The 15,609-nt window shown below is 39.5% G+C and overlaps 1 protein-coding gene across 1 annotated transcript in view; it reads left to right on the top strand.

Annotated features, from left to right (window-relative positions):
- LOC149437649 (A-kinase anchor protein SPHKAP-like) overlaps positions 1-13,354 on the top strand; it is a 274,296-nt gene extending 260,942 nt beyond the window's left edge. The window contains exons 7-9 of the mRNA XM_089660801.1: positions 1,057-4,498; positions 12,076-12,261; positions 12,788-13,354. Of these exons, the coding sequence (XP_089516927.1) occupies positions 1,057-4,498; positions 12,076-12,261; positions 12,788-12,902 (3,743 nt within the window). The 3' untranslated portion in view covers positions 12,903-13,354. The remainder of the gene's footprint in view (positions 1-1,056; positions 4,499-12,075; positions 12,262-12,787) is intronic.
- The last annotated feature ends 2,255 nt before the right edge of the window (positions 13,355-15,609 follow it).

The raw sequence follows: 15,609 nt of genomic DNA on the forward strand, positions 1-15,609 counted from the left end.
GAGCAGCTAGGTGATGCTGGGTGACATGAGATGGGCTATATCTGACTTGCTGCAGCTTCAAATGTGCATTGTTTACAGTGAGGAGAGAAATCAGAGTAAGCTTTTTCAGTACAGAAAAGGAGCTTATACAACTCTGCAAGACTGAAGGGAAGTCCAGAGTTCAGCTTTAAGAAAATTGAATATGCCATTACTTAAATATAAAACTTGGGATCATTGTAATCCTTACACATCCCACTTACATATTTGTAGGTATTTTCTTGGGTGGGGGCAGTCAAGGACCTTCTATTTGCTGGTGCTCTTGTTCATTTCCTTATAACTTGCCTAGGTGAGGATGATATACACTTGGTCTGCCCACCCGTAGCCTCCTGGGATACACATCACATATTCCAGGAGGTTTCAGGATGATCTCCCCATAGTCTGATGGCTCGCGCATGCCCAGTGGCTAATGCCATTTTTTATTTGAGAGTTGACTATCACTCTCTGAATACTCAGCCAGCTCCCAAATCCGGGATGGTGGTGTGAGAGAAGAAAAAGCTGGGAATTCTTTGGGTTGTAGGAAGAGAGCGCTGGAGTCCATGGGCTAGTAAGTACTGTATGTGTTTTTATATGTCAGCATCTACAGTACTTGTAGCTACTGGCTTTTAGTTTTTTCCAGACTCGGATGAAGTTCCTTTTTAGGCTTAACTCCCGATTCAGTTCATTGCCAGATATGTTTATTTCAAATTACTTCTATGAAGTCTCAAATTTTTATCGTTGATTTTGCATTTCCGTATTTAAATCCCAGCCTTCTTTTAATGAAAGTTTTATATTATTGATGACTCTCGAGTCAAATATCTCATGAATGCTAGATCAAATGCTGACATCAAGCACAATTTGACTTTGAAGCATTACTGTGCTAGTCTGTAACTACACCTTACCCAAAAATTTCTGTTTGACACTTAATGCTTATTTATTGAGGCATGTCTTGAGATGTTCTCACTCCTATACTGTATACGTCATAAAAATCCTTAAAAGTAGAACTAGTTCTGACCCACTTTTCTCATCTCTCAATTTCAGAGCCCCCTGATGAAATCAAGAAAGTGAAAAGGAAAGGGTATGAAAATCCACAGAACAAAAAGAATGGAAGAGCAAATCTCAGGAGAGAGGAGCATCTTGCCAATGTTGTTCATGGAGTGGAATCAAGGAGAAACTCTGAAGGAAGAAGACCTTCACTAGTCAGCGGCTGTCCTGAAAAGGCAGCTGAGTGTAAAACTGAAAGAAGATACATTAATGAACTTTTCCAAACTCCAATGCAAGCCAAGTATCCAGCAGAAAAAAACACCCAGCATGCCACAGCCTGTGAGATTGACCATTGCACAGAATCTTTTGAAGATCCAGCAACCACAGGCCAGTATGCGACGAACCTGGCTGAATGTGTACTACAGGATGCATTTATCAGACTTTCACAGTCTGATAACTCTTTTACCAAGGAAGCTGCTGTCAGTATATCAGCTGGTGACTCTTTACTGTCTGGGGTTATCTGCAAAGAAGGATCTCCTGCAGCAGTCCGCTCTTGGAATGACCTTCCAAAAATTGTTATTGTTCAGAGCCCAGACAGTTGTGATGGCCCAACTGAGTGGGTGGATGAATCTCATTGGTCTGAGCAGGAGACTACAAATGTTTGTGATCACTGGACTGATGAGGATGGATCTTCAGGCTCTACACAAAGTACTTTAGAAGTAGCTTTAGCATGTGCAGCTTCAGTTATAGGTACTATATCCAGTCCTCAGACTTCAGAGCAAAGTAAAGTGAATCAGTTAAAAAATGTAGATTTACAGGAGAGAGACATTTCTGAAGACAGTATTTCAGACCTTATAGGGTTTCCAAATGTTACTGGGGGGGCAGATTATTCATTGCCCTCTGCTTTGTGTGGACTAACTAGGGTGGCAAGTGCAGTAGCCGTTTGTGGACTTGGGGATCAGAAGAAAGCTTGTTACCCTAGTACATCCAGTGGGCTTTTAGTTGCAGCCGATGCCTCAACAGCTGTGGCTTTACACTGTAGCATTGCACTGGGGACGAGCATTGATAAATTCAAGGACAGCATTGCAAAGGTTCTTCTAAAAGAAGCAGCTATAGTTTTGACAAGTCCAAGCACTTACAAAAATGTGGGAGAGTTTATTGAGTCAATGAATAACAAAATTTTGACCAGTTTAAGTTCTTCCAAAATCATTCACATGGGGGATGTTGTTAATGATGATCTTGCTCATAACTTATCTGACATGATACTTAGACATTCCGCTGAAAAGGAAATCCAGAAGCTGCGGGTTACTGAAAGTCGACAGTTCTCCACTATTCCAAGTGATTTTGTGGCAACAACTACTGATCTTCTATATAATGTGATGCATTTCACTTGTAAGAAGATGAGTGATCTAGTACAAACTGGAGACTTACCTTTGAACGTTGGGACTGTTTGTCCAAGCTCTGCAGGCTCAGACCAAACAGACAGTCAGAATGACGTATCTGACTTGCCAAAAGCTCACAAGCCAATGACTCCAAGGAGTGATGGTAAAACAATGCAATTACACAGCTATAGCACAGAGCAAAAAGTTGAACCAGTTATCCTCAAACAAAATGAAGTGAAAGAGAACAGTGAAGGGTGTTACAGTAATGGGGTTCAAGTGAAACCATCTTTCTCTAAACAGTGCCTGAAAAGGGAACGCTACAAACGTTACCATGATGAGCATAAAGCTTTCTTAGTCAGTGATGGCACTTTCTCAGATGATGAATGCAGACATTGTGCAGATAGGGGCTCCACAGACGGATTAACGAAATCAGGGAGTCAAGAAAATGTCAACTACGATAGTAATGTATCCAACGAAATAATTGTAAGTTCCCCTTTGGGTAGTAGTTACACGCTGCACCCTGCTCAGGCTGTACTTTCTGCAAAACATTCAGTCAGCAATTATTGCTTAACAGAGTTTGCCGATGACTTAGCAGAAACTGTTGTGTCTATGGCCACTGAAATAGCTGCCATATGCCTGGAGAATTCCAATGGGAAGCAGCCATGGTTTTGTGCCTGGGCAAAAGGAAGTGACTGCTTGCTGCCTCCCTGTAGGACAGTGAAAAGGAAGAAGGAGGCATCAACAGGTGGGCCAGTTGTAAGAAGACATAGACCACCACGCCTCAGTGAAATAAAAAAGAAAACAGATGAACACCCCGAGCTGAAAGAGCGGCTTATGAACCGAGTGGTAGATGAATCTATCAACTTGGAAGATGTCCAAGACCCAGTCAATGCTTTTGCAAATGAAGTAGCTTCAAAAATAATGAATCTAACAGAACCCTCAGTTGCTGATTCATTATGGCAGGGCCAAAATGTGTCACGGAACAGGTTACATTGTGAGAGGTGGAGCCGAGGAAAAGCATCCAGTTATGAGAGTATCCCAGAGGAGGATTTAGATACTAAAAGTCTTCTCAACACACTTGGCCCTGGAAATACATTAGGACAGCCATTCAGCAGGACGAGCTCAGTATCTAAACAGTCAAGCTGTGAAAGTATCACAGATGAATTTTCTAGGTTTATGGTGAATCAAATGGAAAATGAAGGAAGGGAATTTGAGCTACTTTTGGACTACTATGCTGGCAAGAATGCAAGTAGCATTCTGAATTCCGCTTTGCAGCAGCTTTCCAGGAGGAACAGTCACTTGAACGTGAGACCTACCTGTCTTTCTAAACAGTCTAGTACAGAGAGCATAACTGAAGAGTTCTATCGCTACATGCTGAAAGAAATAGACAAGGAAAACAGGGACAATTATTCAAGCAGAAATACTGCAGAATGGACAAACAATTTAATGCCTCCTTCATCTCGTACACCCTTTTGTTTCCGTCAGTCATCCATGCCTTGTAACAGATCATCTAGTGCACGTTTAACAGTAAATACTCCAGTCAAAGCAAATTCCTTGGATGGGTTTTCAAGGAGCTCTTCTCGTGATTTTCTCAATATTCAGCCTGTAAATTCCATTTCTTCCACAAATCTCTGCAAGTCAGACTCTTGTTTATACCAAAGGTGCCACACCGACCGAGCAACAGATATGTTAATCCATGAGACCTGGTCTAGCTCCATTGAGGCATTAATGCGCAAAAATAAAATCATAGCAGACAGAACTGAAAGTATAGATGAACCACTACCAGCACAAATGGACAATTTTGCTAACAGGCTTGCAGTAGACATTGTTCAAAGTGGAAAATCTCTCAATGTTTCACACCAGGATTCACTTGAAAGCACAAATAAGGGAAGCTTCAATAGTAAGTGTGTGTCACAAAGCCAATGCAAAGTTACAGATAATCAAGAAACCTTAGTCCGCAAAGCTTCATTTAGTACCATGGAGGTGCCCCTTATACAGATTGAAGCAGAGCAGAGGGAAGAGACTGATGGAGAGGAACAAGAAAATGTATCTGGGAACTCCAATTTTAAACATAAGTCAGAGAAAGATGGAGCAAGAAGCATTTCTCATGGAGTAAGGTATATCTGACAAATACTAATTAGAAATAATTTTAGTGTGGATACTGTATTAACCTAACTGTGAACTTATATTTTAGGTTGTATTGTTATTACTGGTCGCAAATAATGTTTAATGTAAGCAACTGAGAATTGATTTGAGATTTAAATTTTCAGTTCTGCCCCTGGAATGGTACAGTGTTGACATCTTGACGTAGTTAAGCACAAATGTTGACAACAGGGAAACGGAAGGACTAAACATTAGCATCAATAAACTATTTTACTGAACAGTATTTCATAATCTAAAGGTTTCACAAGACCCCTTATTAGTGCCTTGGTCCCTCAACTATTCTGGAGCGTGTAGGTTTGCAGAGTCAGTTCTGGCATTCACTACTATTATGGTAAAATGTATTGGTCAAAACATTTGTTTCATGTAGGAAATGAAAGCTATCATTTTAGTAGTCACTGTGAGAACAACTACACCTTCTGTTCCTTGTGTTATTTATTTTTTTCTTAAGAGAAAAAAAAACAACAACTCCATTACTTATCTATCATCTTCACTTCATCTCCACTTTTGTGACCTTATTCTCGTCTGTACATTCTAAATTTAAAACATTAGAGAGGTATACACTATATTATTTATGAAAAATATATAGTACTATTTATATAAATGGTAGTCTGTACAGTTAGTGTTCAATAATTATACACTTACTGTAGTCACTAATCACTTTCCCTTTGTGGATCATTCATAGCCTTTCAGTACAAATTATGCCAGGTGTAAATGATAAATGTGAATGTTTAAATTCTATGTTCTCCAGAATAAATTCATCAATAGAAATTTCAATACCAGAGTGAGAAAAAATATCAATTGCACATACATAAGGGTCATTTTGATGACATGCTGAAACAATTGCTTTCGAAAAGTTTAGAAGAAGTAGCACTTTTAATACATTTTAGTGATGGTCTTGATGTAAGGGGTTTGTGTGCTCATGAATTTTCTCTTCTACTTTGTCTTTCCACACATATGGCAAACTGGACTCAAGAGTTACTTCAAATGCTAGGCAATATGCTATGTTTGCTTCAAAAATTGCTATTGCCCTTTTCATTGATGTTAATATTATTATGCAGGACCGCCAGTTTTCACAGCGGTTTACAATATAAAGGGAGACAGTACAGCTACAATACAATCAAAACAAGAGGATCAAAAGGGCGCCACCCTATTAGGGCCCTAATAGGGTGGGGCAGGTGGTACAAAAGGTTATAACTGTGGGGGATGAGCTGATGGAAGTGACAAATGTCTATTCGAAGGCATTGTAGGCTTCCCTGAAGAAATGAGTTTTCAGGGATCTCCTAAAGGCAGCCAGAGTAGAGGATATCCGAACAGATTGAGGTAGAGCGTGCCAGAGGATGGGAGAGGTATGTGAGGAGGAGACAAGGGAGCTTTAGAGCTGGAGGTCATGAGAGGAGCAGAGAGGACAGTTTCAGTGATATTTCAAGACAAGATTGGTGGTTTAGCTCGGGGCAGAGTCATGGATGGCTTTGTATGTTGTAGTTAGTATTTTGAATTTAATTTGCTGGACAATCGGAAGCCAGTGGAGGGATTGGAAGAGAAGAGTAGCAAACACTGAGCAGTTGGTAAGGTAGATGATCCTGGCAGCAGCATTCATAGACTGAAGACTGAAGAGGGGATAGCCTACAGAGAGGTAGGCCTAAATTATTAGTGAGTTTTAGTAGGGCAGTTTCTGTGGAGTGCTGTGAGCGAAAGCCAGATTGCTCAATGGGGATAGAAGGAATCCAACTCCACCTACCTCCCTAGTACTTCAGGGTTTAATCTATGTTTTGCTGTGGCACCATCCCCCTTTCTTTTTGTCAGTAATTTTTTTTTGCCTTTTTTTTAAATTTAAGAGTAGCAGCAACATCCCTTACAATTCACAGCATATAACCCTAAGGGGTTCAGTTATCAATACAGGGTGGTAATATAAGCAATATGCATGGCACATAGACAATAGTACAATGTGAAATTAGAACAGCAATAAGATGCATTTAAGGTACAAGTGCTATACGTTTTTGCTGTTAAAGGTGAAAGGACTTGGGAAAGCAGATAGGGAATAAAAGACATAAATCGTAGAGCGTGATTACTGTAAACTTATGAAAAGAAGGGAATGTGGGATTGAGGTAGGTAAGTAGTGGAGGTACATGGGATGGAGCATCTACAGGGGGTGGGGGGTGATTGGAGTTCCTGACCAACATACAAATTAAGAGTGAGGCATTAGAATTTGGGGAAAAGGGTATCATACCTTGAGTACCCAGTTCCCAAAAGTAGAAGGATAAGGTGAAAAATGTGTTAGTGGTGCCATGTTCAATGTAACTGGATGACTAATAATATTCTCTCAAAGCTAGGCAGGTGAGCTTTCTACTTACAGTTATTAGTACTATATATTCATTCCAGTAGAGCCCAGCGGTCCTGAATTTGCATTCTGTGCCTTACAGGGAGTTAGTGAGATCTTCCATACATTTTATGTCTTCTACCCTACGAAACCACTCTTTTACGATTGGAAATTTAGAGGATTACCAAAGGGCCAGTATGCAAGAGCATGCAGGATTAACTAAATGTCTCATTATCAAGTTTTTTTTAGGCCCTTAACAGGACTGAATTGTGTAAGGGAGAAAATATGCAGGATCTTTCTTGACAACAAGAGAACAATAGAATGAATTTGTGTCCAGAACATTTGTAATGCTGGACATGACCAGAAGATAATGCCTGCTTGATGACCGCATCTCCAGCATGTTTGTGGGGTGTCAGGCTATATGGAATGTAGTACGGATGGGGAGTGATACCAGTGGGTGGCAATTTGATTTTTGGTATCTATTAATAATGGATGATTTTCCCACTTATCCAGGAATTAAAGTGGGGACTGCAAGGTTTCTAATAGGACCAGTTTATAGCTAAAAGAAGAGAGTGTCAATAGGGCCCTTACGCACGGCTTTCCTGTTTGAATAGAGTTGTAGAACGTTCAAAAAGGCAGGCATGTGGGAGAGACTGCAAATAATGAGAAAGTTCTAAGAGGACCTAACTGAGAAAAATCAGGGTCAAGAAGCATATTGGCTCCTGATATCCAAGTAGCAGCAATTCCTAATGAATTACAATGCGTGGAATTTGTTTTTGGCCCATAGTGAACTGAAGGCCCCTGTTTACGTAAATCAGGTAATAGTACAGGCACCCGTTATTAGTAATCTTTGATCCAGGTGGCAACTCTACCTACTTGATTGTAATGTAGAAAAACTATCTGAAACCTAGATACTACAAGCTTATTGCTGTCCCTTACGTATAAAAAGTCTGATTTAATCAAGATGTTACTCACAATTACCAATCAGATTTATACCTGTTTAAACTTTTAAAGTGAACCAGGCTACAGATTTTCAATAATTTGCATCTTCCATTTTCTAACAAACAGTACATGAGCTTTAAAACAAGTCAACACTGACCTCTACAGCTGCAGTCATTGTGGAACAACTAATTTTCAAAGTTTACAGCAGAAACATTGAAGTAATTCATGTCATTCTTCCAGCAGCTCAGCTCACTCTGCTCCACCCTCAAGAACTGCTCCATGTTTCATTTTAAAGAGAGAGATTTTTAGAAAGCTGGAAGGGTGCCAGGTCTATGCTGGGAGGGCAGTAGACTAAGCGAAGTTGCTAAGAGAACAACTTGAATTACTTCAGTGCTTCTGCTACATATTTTAGGATGTTTCACAGTGCTTGCAGCTACAGAGGTCAGTTAAGACTTTGAATCTCATTTACTGCATGTTAACAACATTAAATGCTTGAATGTAAATAGTGTAGCCACAGATTCACCTTAATGTGATTGGTGATACAGAAGAAGAAATAGCGGTGATTACACAACACATGCTTCTATAAGTGCATTTCCAAAACCTCTGTAAGGGACATGTATGCATCATCGTATAAGGTTGTTTGCTGCTTGCTGCTTTTTTATAACCAATACAAAGTTTATGAAGGTTCAGTTTCATATTTAGCCATTTAAGGTCCTACCTTCATCCTAGAATCCTTTTCTGCTGGTCAATGGATTACCATGTGATATGGCTTTTAAAAACTTGTGTAAACAGCAGTGATAAGAGTAATCCAGAGCAACCTGTGATACTTTACCTTATATCAGTGTGGAAGAATTAAAGTGTTACTAAACCCACAACAGTAAAATCAGTATATATGCTTGTTATACTCACTGTGGAACCTAAGTGGTAAATCATCTGCATTGTGTAAAAAGGCTGTTTGATCCTGACTTCTCTGCCCCTCCTCTTGTTGAAATGTCCACCTGATACAGGCTGAATCTGTGGTCACATGCACATGCTCTGTTTGGTGTTTATTGCTAGAGAGGTTTTTTTTTTTTTGGGAGGGTGCATGTGATCAGCACAGAGAAAATCAGCACTATCCAGACAGAGGGTCAGGGGTTTCATATCCTCCTAGAGCAGAAAGAAAACTTTTCCTACAAGCTTTAACCAGTGCTCAGCTGAAGTCACAAGACTGTTCTAACTGCTGATGAGAAAAGGTATTTAGCAGTATATATTTACTAAAATAATTGCATTTCCATGTTGTGTGTACTGTGGGAGACCAGATATAGTGAATGCAGGGTCCTGGGTTTAGTAACACTTTAAGACAAAAAAACAGATTTAGGTGGTTTATTTCACTTTGTGCTTCACTCTATACGCCCAGCTGTGTTCCCATTGCATCTTCCAGAGCATTGTGCTCTGATATGTAGGGCATTTGTTCAGCATAAATATCTAACAATTGTCAGTTTCTGTCAGATCACTTGTCTCTGAATGTCTTCTCCCCAAAATAAACCTTTCTTTAGCTATTATTTTTAACAGTTGCAGACAACTTGGATGTCCAGGTAGATCATGTATATCTGGATTCATGCAGAGCTTTTTAGAAAGGATAGATGGTTGGGTTCTTCAAGACATCGACTGATTTGCTGCTTGTCCCTGCTGGGCTTTGTATTACTCACACTGAGCATGTAACGTCTTCATGCTGCAGAGACTGCAAAGCTTTTTTTCTATATTTATCCAAAATTCTAAATTAAAGCACGATGGCTGCCTGTATATGAAATCCATGTAATCGCTGTGTAATATGAATGCTGAAAATGTTTTGCTAGCATACTTTATCATTTAAAAATAGTTTTTCTTTTCCAAACTGTGCTTGCAATTTTATTCCAGGGGGGCCAAGGTGGTGCTGGTGGTGGTGGGGGGTGCCCAATTTTAGTGTTGCCTAGGGCAGCACAAGAGCTAAACACACCACTGTCTCTCAGGGCTCTGCTGTCTATTTGATGGATTTCCTCTGCACTCCGCTTATCAGGAGCTTCTAAAAAGTTGTAGGGACAGCCTTAACATAGGCAGTGGAGCTTGCTGATTAGACTGGGAGAGTTGACCTTCCAGTGCAAATAGTTAGCTGGGCTGAACACCCCAGCTGTCCAAGAAGGTGTTTCTGCTGCCTCTGGGTCAGCCTAGCCCTGCTTCCTACAGATGAACTATAGTAAGGCTTTTGAGCATCAAGAAACCTAAACTCATCTCTCCTTTCTCTTGTGTTTTATAATATTTATTTATAAAGGTAAATAGCATACAGTGAAAGGTGACTGTATACAGTTAGCAATTCATGACGCAGCACAAAAAAATGTTGAAGCAAGCATCTCACGTCATCAGTAAATTGTACAAAAAGAAATGGGAATGTAATAACCTGCAAGATTGATTTAGATGGAGAGAAAGGATCCAAACTATCAGAGCCGGAGGTGGTAGCTAGAGCCTGGCGATAGGAGCCATAACATTCGGAAAAGTGGCCAACTTCTTGAGGGTCGTGAATGCAATAGAAAGGCACGCCCCAATGCCCATAGCATAGCTCTCCGAATGCAAGAAATCACCGTGATTACAATTACAGAACACTTATCAATAATTGTAGGATCTCAAAAACAGTAAAGTGCAAAAGGCAAAAAAAAGGAAGCAAACAACTAAATAAATCCACACAAGATTGGACACAATCAATACCATATAGAAAAGACCCATTACTGCTTGCAACAACATGCTCCACTGGACAATAGATGAAATAGGCAATAGATGTCATAAATGGACAAGTGGCCCCTATGACACTAAGTGAGTAATCTGAATGAGGGGGCTGCTTAGTCCAATAGGGCAACATATGGGCTTGGGGGAACAGAGTCCGGGTCTGTAGTATTGTCCTACCAAGCCGCCCAAATGTTACACAAATGCTCCCGTGTTCCCCTGCAGATCACTAACCAATCCTCCACCTCCATAATCTCAGTACCCTTGCTGACCCATTCCTCATGGCTAGGTACCTGCATCCACTTACAATATATTGGGATTATTCATTTGGCTGCATTTAAGAAGACAGCAATTCATGTTTATAATTGCTAAGCAGGATGGTATGCACATGGATTTGAGATAAAGGGATGTTCGCATCTAACATTTTATCAGTCTGGGCTTTAATATCCACCCAAAAGGCCTAGATCGTGGGGCACTCCCACCATAAGTGCATAAGTGACCGCAACTGTGCCAACCGAGGTCAGAGGCAGAGGGATAGGCTCAAGCCAAAGCAGTAGAAACCCGGTTCCAGCGCATCCTCCTTTCTCTTGTTGATCTCCACAGATAAACAGTAGTGAAGTGAACATAAAGCAGATTACATGCTGCCTCCAATATAGCATCAATTCTCACTAATAAAAACACATGACTTTAGAGATTAAGTCCCCGGTCACACTGGGTGCTACTTGCCATACGACTTGAAAATTGCATTGGCAAGTCGCACCCTATTGACCGCAATTACCACAATCATATCGGTGAGGTTCCGACTTGGTCAGAGATGCACCACTTTCTAAAGTAGTACATGCACTACTCTTGGTGCGATTTGAATTGACATCTGTGTCAGATGTCTTGCAAATCGCACCTCAAATAGGCATGTCATTCAACTTTGAAATCGTGCAACTTCACTGTGAATCGCATGATTTCAAAGTCAGGATTGGTGTGACCGGGGTGTAAGGCAGCAAAATGAATATATGATAATTGGGGTCCCTAATGATTGGGCAGCTAAAGCTCAACTGGTTGAACATAAAAGGACATCATTTTTTGCTATAAATTCAACTTTCTCTCACAGGCCAGCAAAAAATTACTGGAAGTGAATTTTATATATGTGACACATCTGATGTTTGCATGAAGAAAAATGACAGTTGAAAAACAGCACACTCAGTTTGAATGTTGTAGATAACAATAATATATGGGCATCTGATCTGTAATTAACATTCACATTGTTGTCTTATTTAGTAGATATATATCACAAGGTGACATATTATATGCCAATATCTTAACTGGAATTCAATTTTTAACCATTGGTTAGAAAGTGAGTTCCATTGTAAGCCATGATTAAAAATTCAAATTCCATTCTAAACAATGGTTAAAAATTGGAATTCCATTCTAAACAATGGTTAAAAATTGAAATTCCATTCTAAGCAATAGTTAAGAACTGGAATTCCATTCTAAGTAATGGTGTCCATGGCTAGTTTTAATGTTTGTTTTTTTTTACTTTCACAGTGGCGTATCCCAGTCAAGAAGCTTACAGAGCTGTGAGGCCTTTTCAGAGGTGAAATCAAAGCCGGAGCTCCCTACTCCTCTGAGTAGCAGTGAGGACAGTACAGGCAGCTGGTCACAACTTGTTAACGAGGAGGAAAATCCAGAGGACACCAGCAGCTTTCTGCAGCTCAGTGAACGATCCACAAGGTACTAGCACTGTGTGTTGTCCAGATCAGCACAGAGAACAAGTCAGGAAAGATTGCTTAGTGCACTTATCCTTTAGAACCCATATCTACCATTGCAGAATGCCTGGGTTTTTTGGCAAGAAATCAAATTGTACAGAAACAACAAGAAAATGCTTTTACCAGAGAATGCAATGGCAACGTTTTCATTAGTATGCATTTCTGTGAGTTGCAGGTCTAGTAAAATTCAGCCTGCAGATTTTTTTCATCCATTTTCTAAAATTACATACTCATTCTTTTAAATTGCCCATCTTGCTTAAACACATTTTTTTAAAACTGCTTCCGTGGAAAAGGGCCCATCGTGCACAAAGTAGGCTGGAAATTTTAAGACTTTTGTAACTGTCAACACCATTTAAACGTCTATTTGGTAAAATAAAAAAGTAAAAACATAATTTTCGGATTAGAGCACGGTTTCATATGGGGCTTGTACTTGCTAATGGTTGTTACTGATACCCATGTACAATAACTCAGACTCCTCACTATTCCAACAGCAATGGCAACTGCAGTACAACAAGCAGTGTAGGCGCTGTGGACCTGGATGCCTTTCTGGAAGTTATTTCACCTGAAATTACTCCTGAAATGTACGTACATCTTAAGTGTCTTTAGCCCATAACAGTACTGTCTTACTATGTAAAACTCTGGCACACTTCATGGAGGCAATGTTAGGACTGAATGTCTCTGAACACCCAACACCAAAAGCGTTCAACTGCACAGTTTTCATATATTAACAGAAAGATGCTCTATGATACCATGACTGTCTACCAGTGTTAGAAATGTAAGTACAACCTCCAAACCCACCCAGTCATACCCATAAGGACAAAGGCACTTCTTTTACCATGATAATTCCTTTATTTACCTGGTCTGAGATTTGAATCATATAATTATTATTTACACTAAAGAAAGGATAGATTTATGTGAGAATATCATTAGGTGGGCGACCTTGTCATGACAGTAAACAGGTACCATCCTCATGGGCATAAACAGAATATCAGAAATGAATTCCCAATGTGCTCCAAAAGGGGAAAACCGGGAAGTGGGGATTATTTTATGTGCCAAAACAATATCAGAAACAAAATTATCAATAAAAACACTTTTTATTAATACAATAAAATCTGCACACAATACAAAGCTGTATGCCTTCAGCTACAATATGAGCATAGAAACCCATATACAATTTAGTTAAAAAAGAACACAAATGGATCAACGTGTTTCACTTAGAGATCTTCTTCAGGATCCACTTCATTTTCCTCCTTGTAGGATGTAAAAGCTGATAAATAACATAATAAACACATCATTACAAACAGTACAACGTACATAATTACATTCCCCCTAAGGGGTGCAAGAGGATTATAGCAAATAATAATGCAGTAATGAAGATGATTGAGAGAGTGAGAGATAAGAAAGACACCCACACACATACACACACACATAAAAAACACTGAACAGGGAAAATAAATATGTTCATGCTGGAGGTCGGGATAGTGCAGTGTTAACATATTTATTTTCCCTGTTGAGTGTTTTTTTTTGGGGGGGTTGTATCTTTCTCTATATTTCTCCTCATCAATTATCCTCGTTACTGCATAACTAAATTGTATATGGATTTCTATGGTCGTATTGTAGCTGAAGGCATACAGTTTTTTATTGATTGCAAATTTTAATGTGTTATAAAAAGGTGTTTTTATTGACACTTTTCTTTCTGATATTCTTTCCGCACTTCCCAGTGTTCGCCCTTTGGGGCACATTGGGAATTCATTTCTGACAGAGTTATGTGAGTTTATCTAAAAAAAAAATCTGAAGAGGAACATATTGTTATGTTTTTTTATGCTATGATATATCTTTTTTTTTTTTTTTTTGAAGGTTTGGCTAAGCTTTTGTTTTTGTGGCTTTAGCTAGGTTGCCTGAATAGTCATCATTAGGTAGGATAAATATTTTATTCAATACAATTATAACATTTTAAAGCTCTTTGACATAGCCAAAGGTTCTATGTACTGTACATCTTTCTGTAAGCCTGTCTTCTTTGTGTGATTGTAGAAGGATGGACTGTATGTTGTACTTATGGTATCTTTTGAATACAAGCAGAGGATTGGTTATTTCAGAGCAGAACATGAATATCTGATGACATTTGCTTCAATTTTTTTTTTTTGTTAAAAAGGCATGTTCGTTCTTGGCATCCACTGGAAAAGTTTCCTTTTCTGACACAGTTCTGTAACCTACAGAGTAGAATAACTAGTACTTGCAGAGAGCAGGAATAGATGCATGATTGTTATCCTGGTAACAGTTTCATGCAATGGTGGTTTGGGGTCACAGTGATGGCCTTTATTGTTCTCTGGAGAAGTTGACTTCCTGTTATCCTATAAAATGAAAGGGTTGTAAGAAATTCCTAAACTAAAAAATGGGATTACGTGACCCACATTCATCATTTGGCTTGTGAGGATAGTGGAAAACTGAGCTCCATCCATTTTTATATGCCTTGAGGCAACTTTTTCCTCTTTGTGGTATATACTTTCTGTTTCAGCATATTAATGAGGTTCATGTAGCGGAATGAAAGGCTTCTGAGGGAGGTCTAACATTTCTGTGTATTATGTGTGGATGAAAAGTTAGTAGTGGAAAACATCTTCAATAAAATTGTGTTGGAGTTATACTGTTGACCCACATACTGATAAAGAAGTTTAATCTATGTATTGCCTGCAGAGTTGATATGGACCCAATGGGTTGATTTGGTAAAGGCAAATAGATGGTTTGCAAAGGAAGTTGCACTTTTCAAGGGAATTTTACCCAGTGCTTAGTGAATGAAGTGAAACTCTGCTGATTACCATCTTCCAATCATGTGCACACAAAAATTGTGTTTGTTTTTGTTTTGCATGTGATTGGTTATTTTTTGCAAGTGAAATCTCACCACCAGGGGCGGACTGACCATTTGGAAACTCGGGCACTGCCCGAGGGCCTGGGGTCAGTAGGGGGCCCCATGAGATGCCCCTGGTACCTTTTTCATAGGCTTTTTTTGAGTTTGGGAAATGACACAGGGGCCCCATGATCCCCTATTGCCCGGGGGCCCCATGAGTTGTCAGTCCACCCCTGCTTACCACTTTCACTAAGCCTTTGCAAAGTATGATTTCCCTTGCATGAACAGCCTACTTGCCTTTAGTAAATCTACCCCATAGTGTGTTGGTTAGTAGTGTCTATGTTTTTCGACCCATAGTGAGTTGGATAGTAGTGTCTAATTTTTCTGACTCATAGTGAGTTGGATAGTATTGATAATTTTTTACACCAATTTACTAAAGTTTACAATTCTCAAATCCTTTAGTAAATTGGT

The sequence above is a fragment of the Staurois parvus genome, unplaced genomic scaffold, assembly GCF_062004578.1.
Source record: "Staurois parvus isolate SC_StPar_1 unplaced genomic scaffold, SC_StPar_1.0 ptg001277l, whole genome shotgun sequence".
In the NCBI taxonomy this organism is placed as follows: Eukaryota; Metazoa; Chordata; class Amphibia; order Anura; family Ranidae; genus Staurois; species Staurois parvus.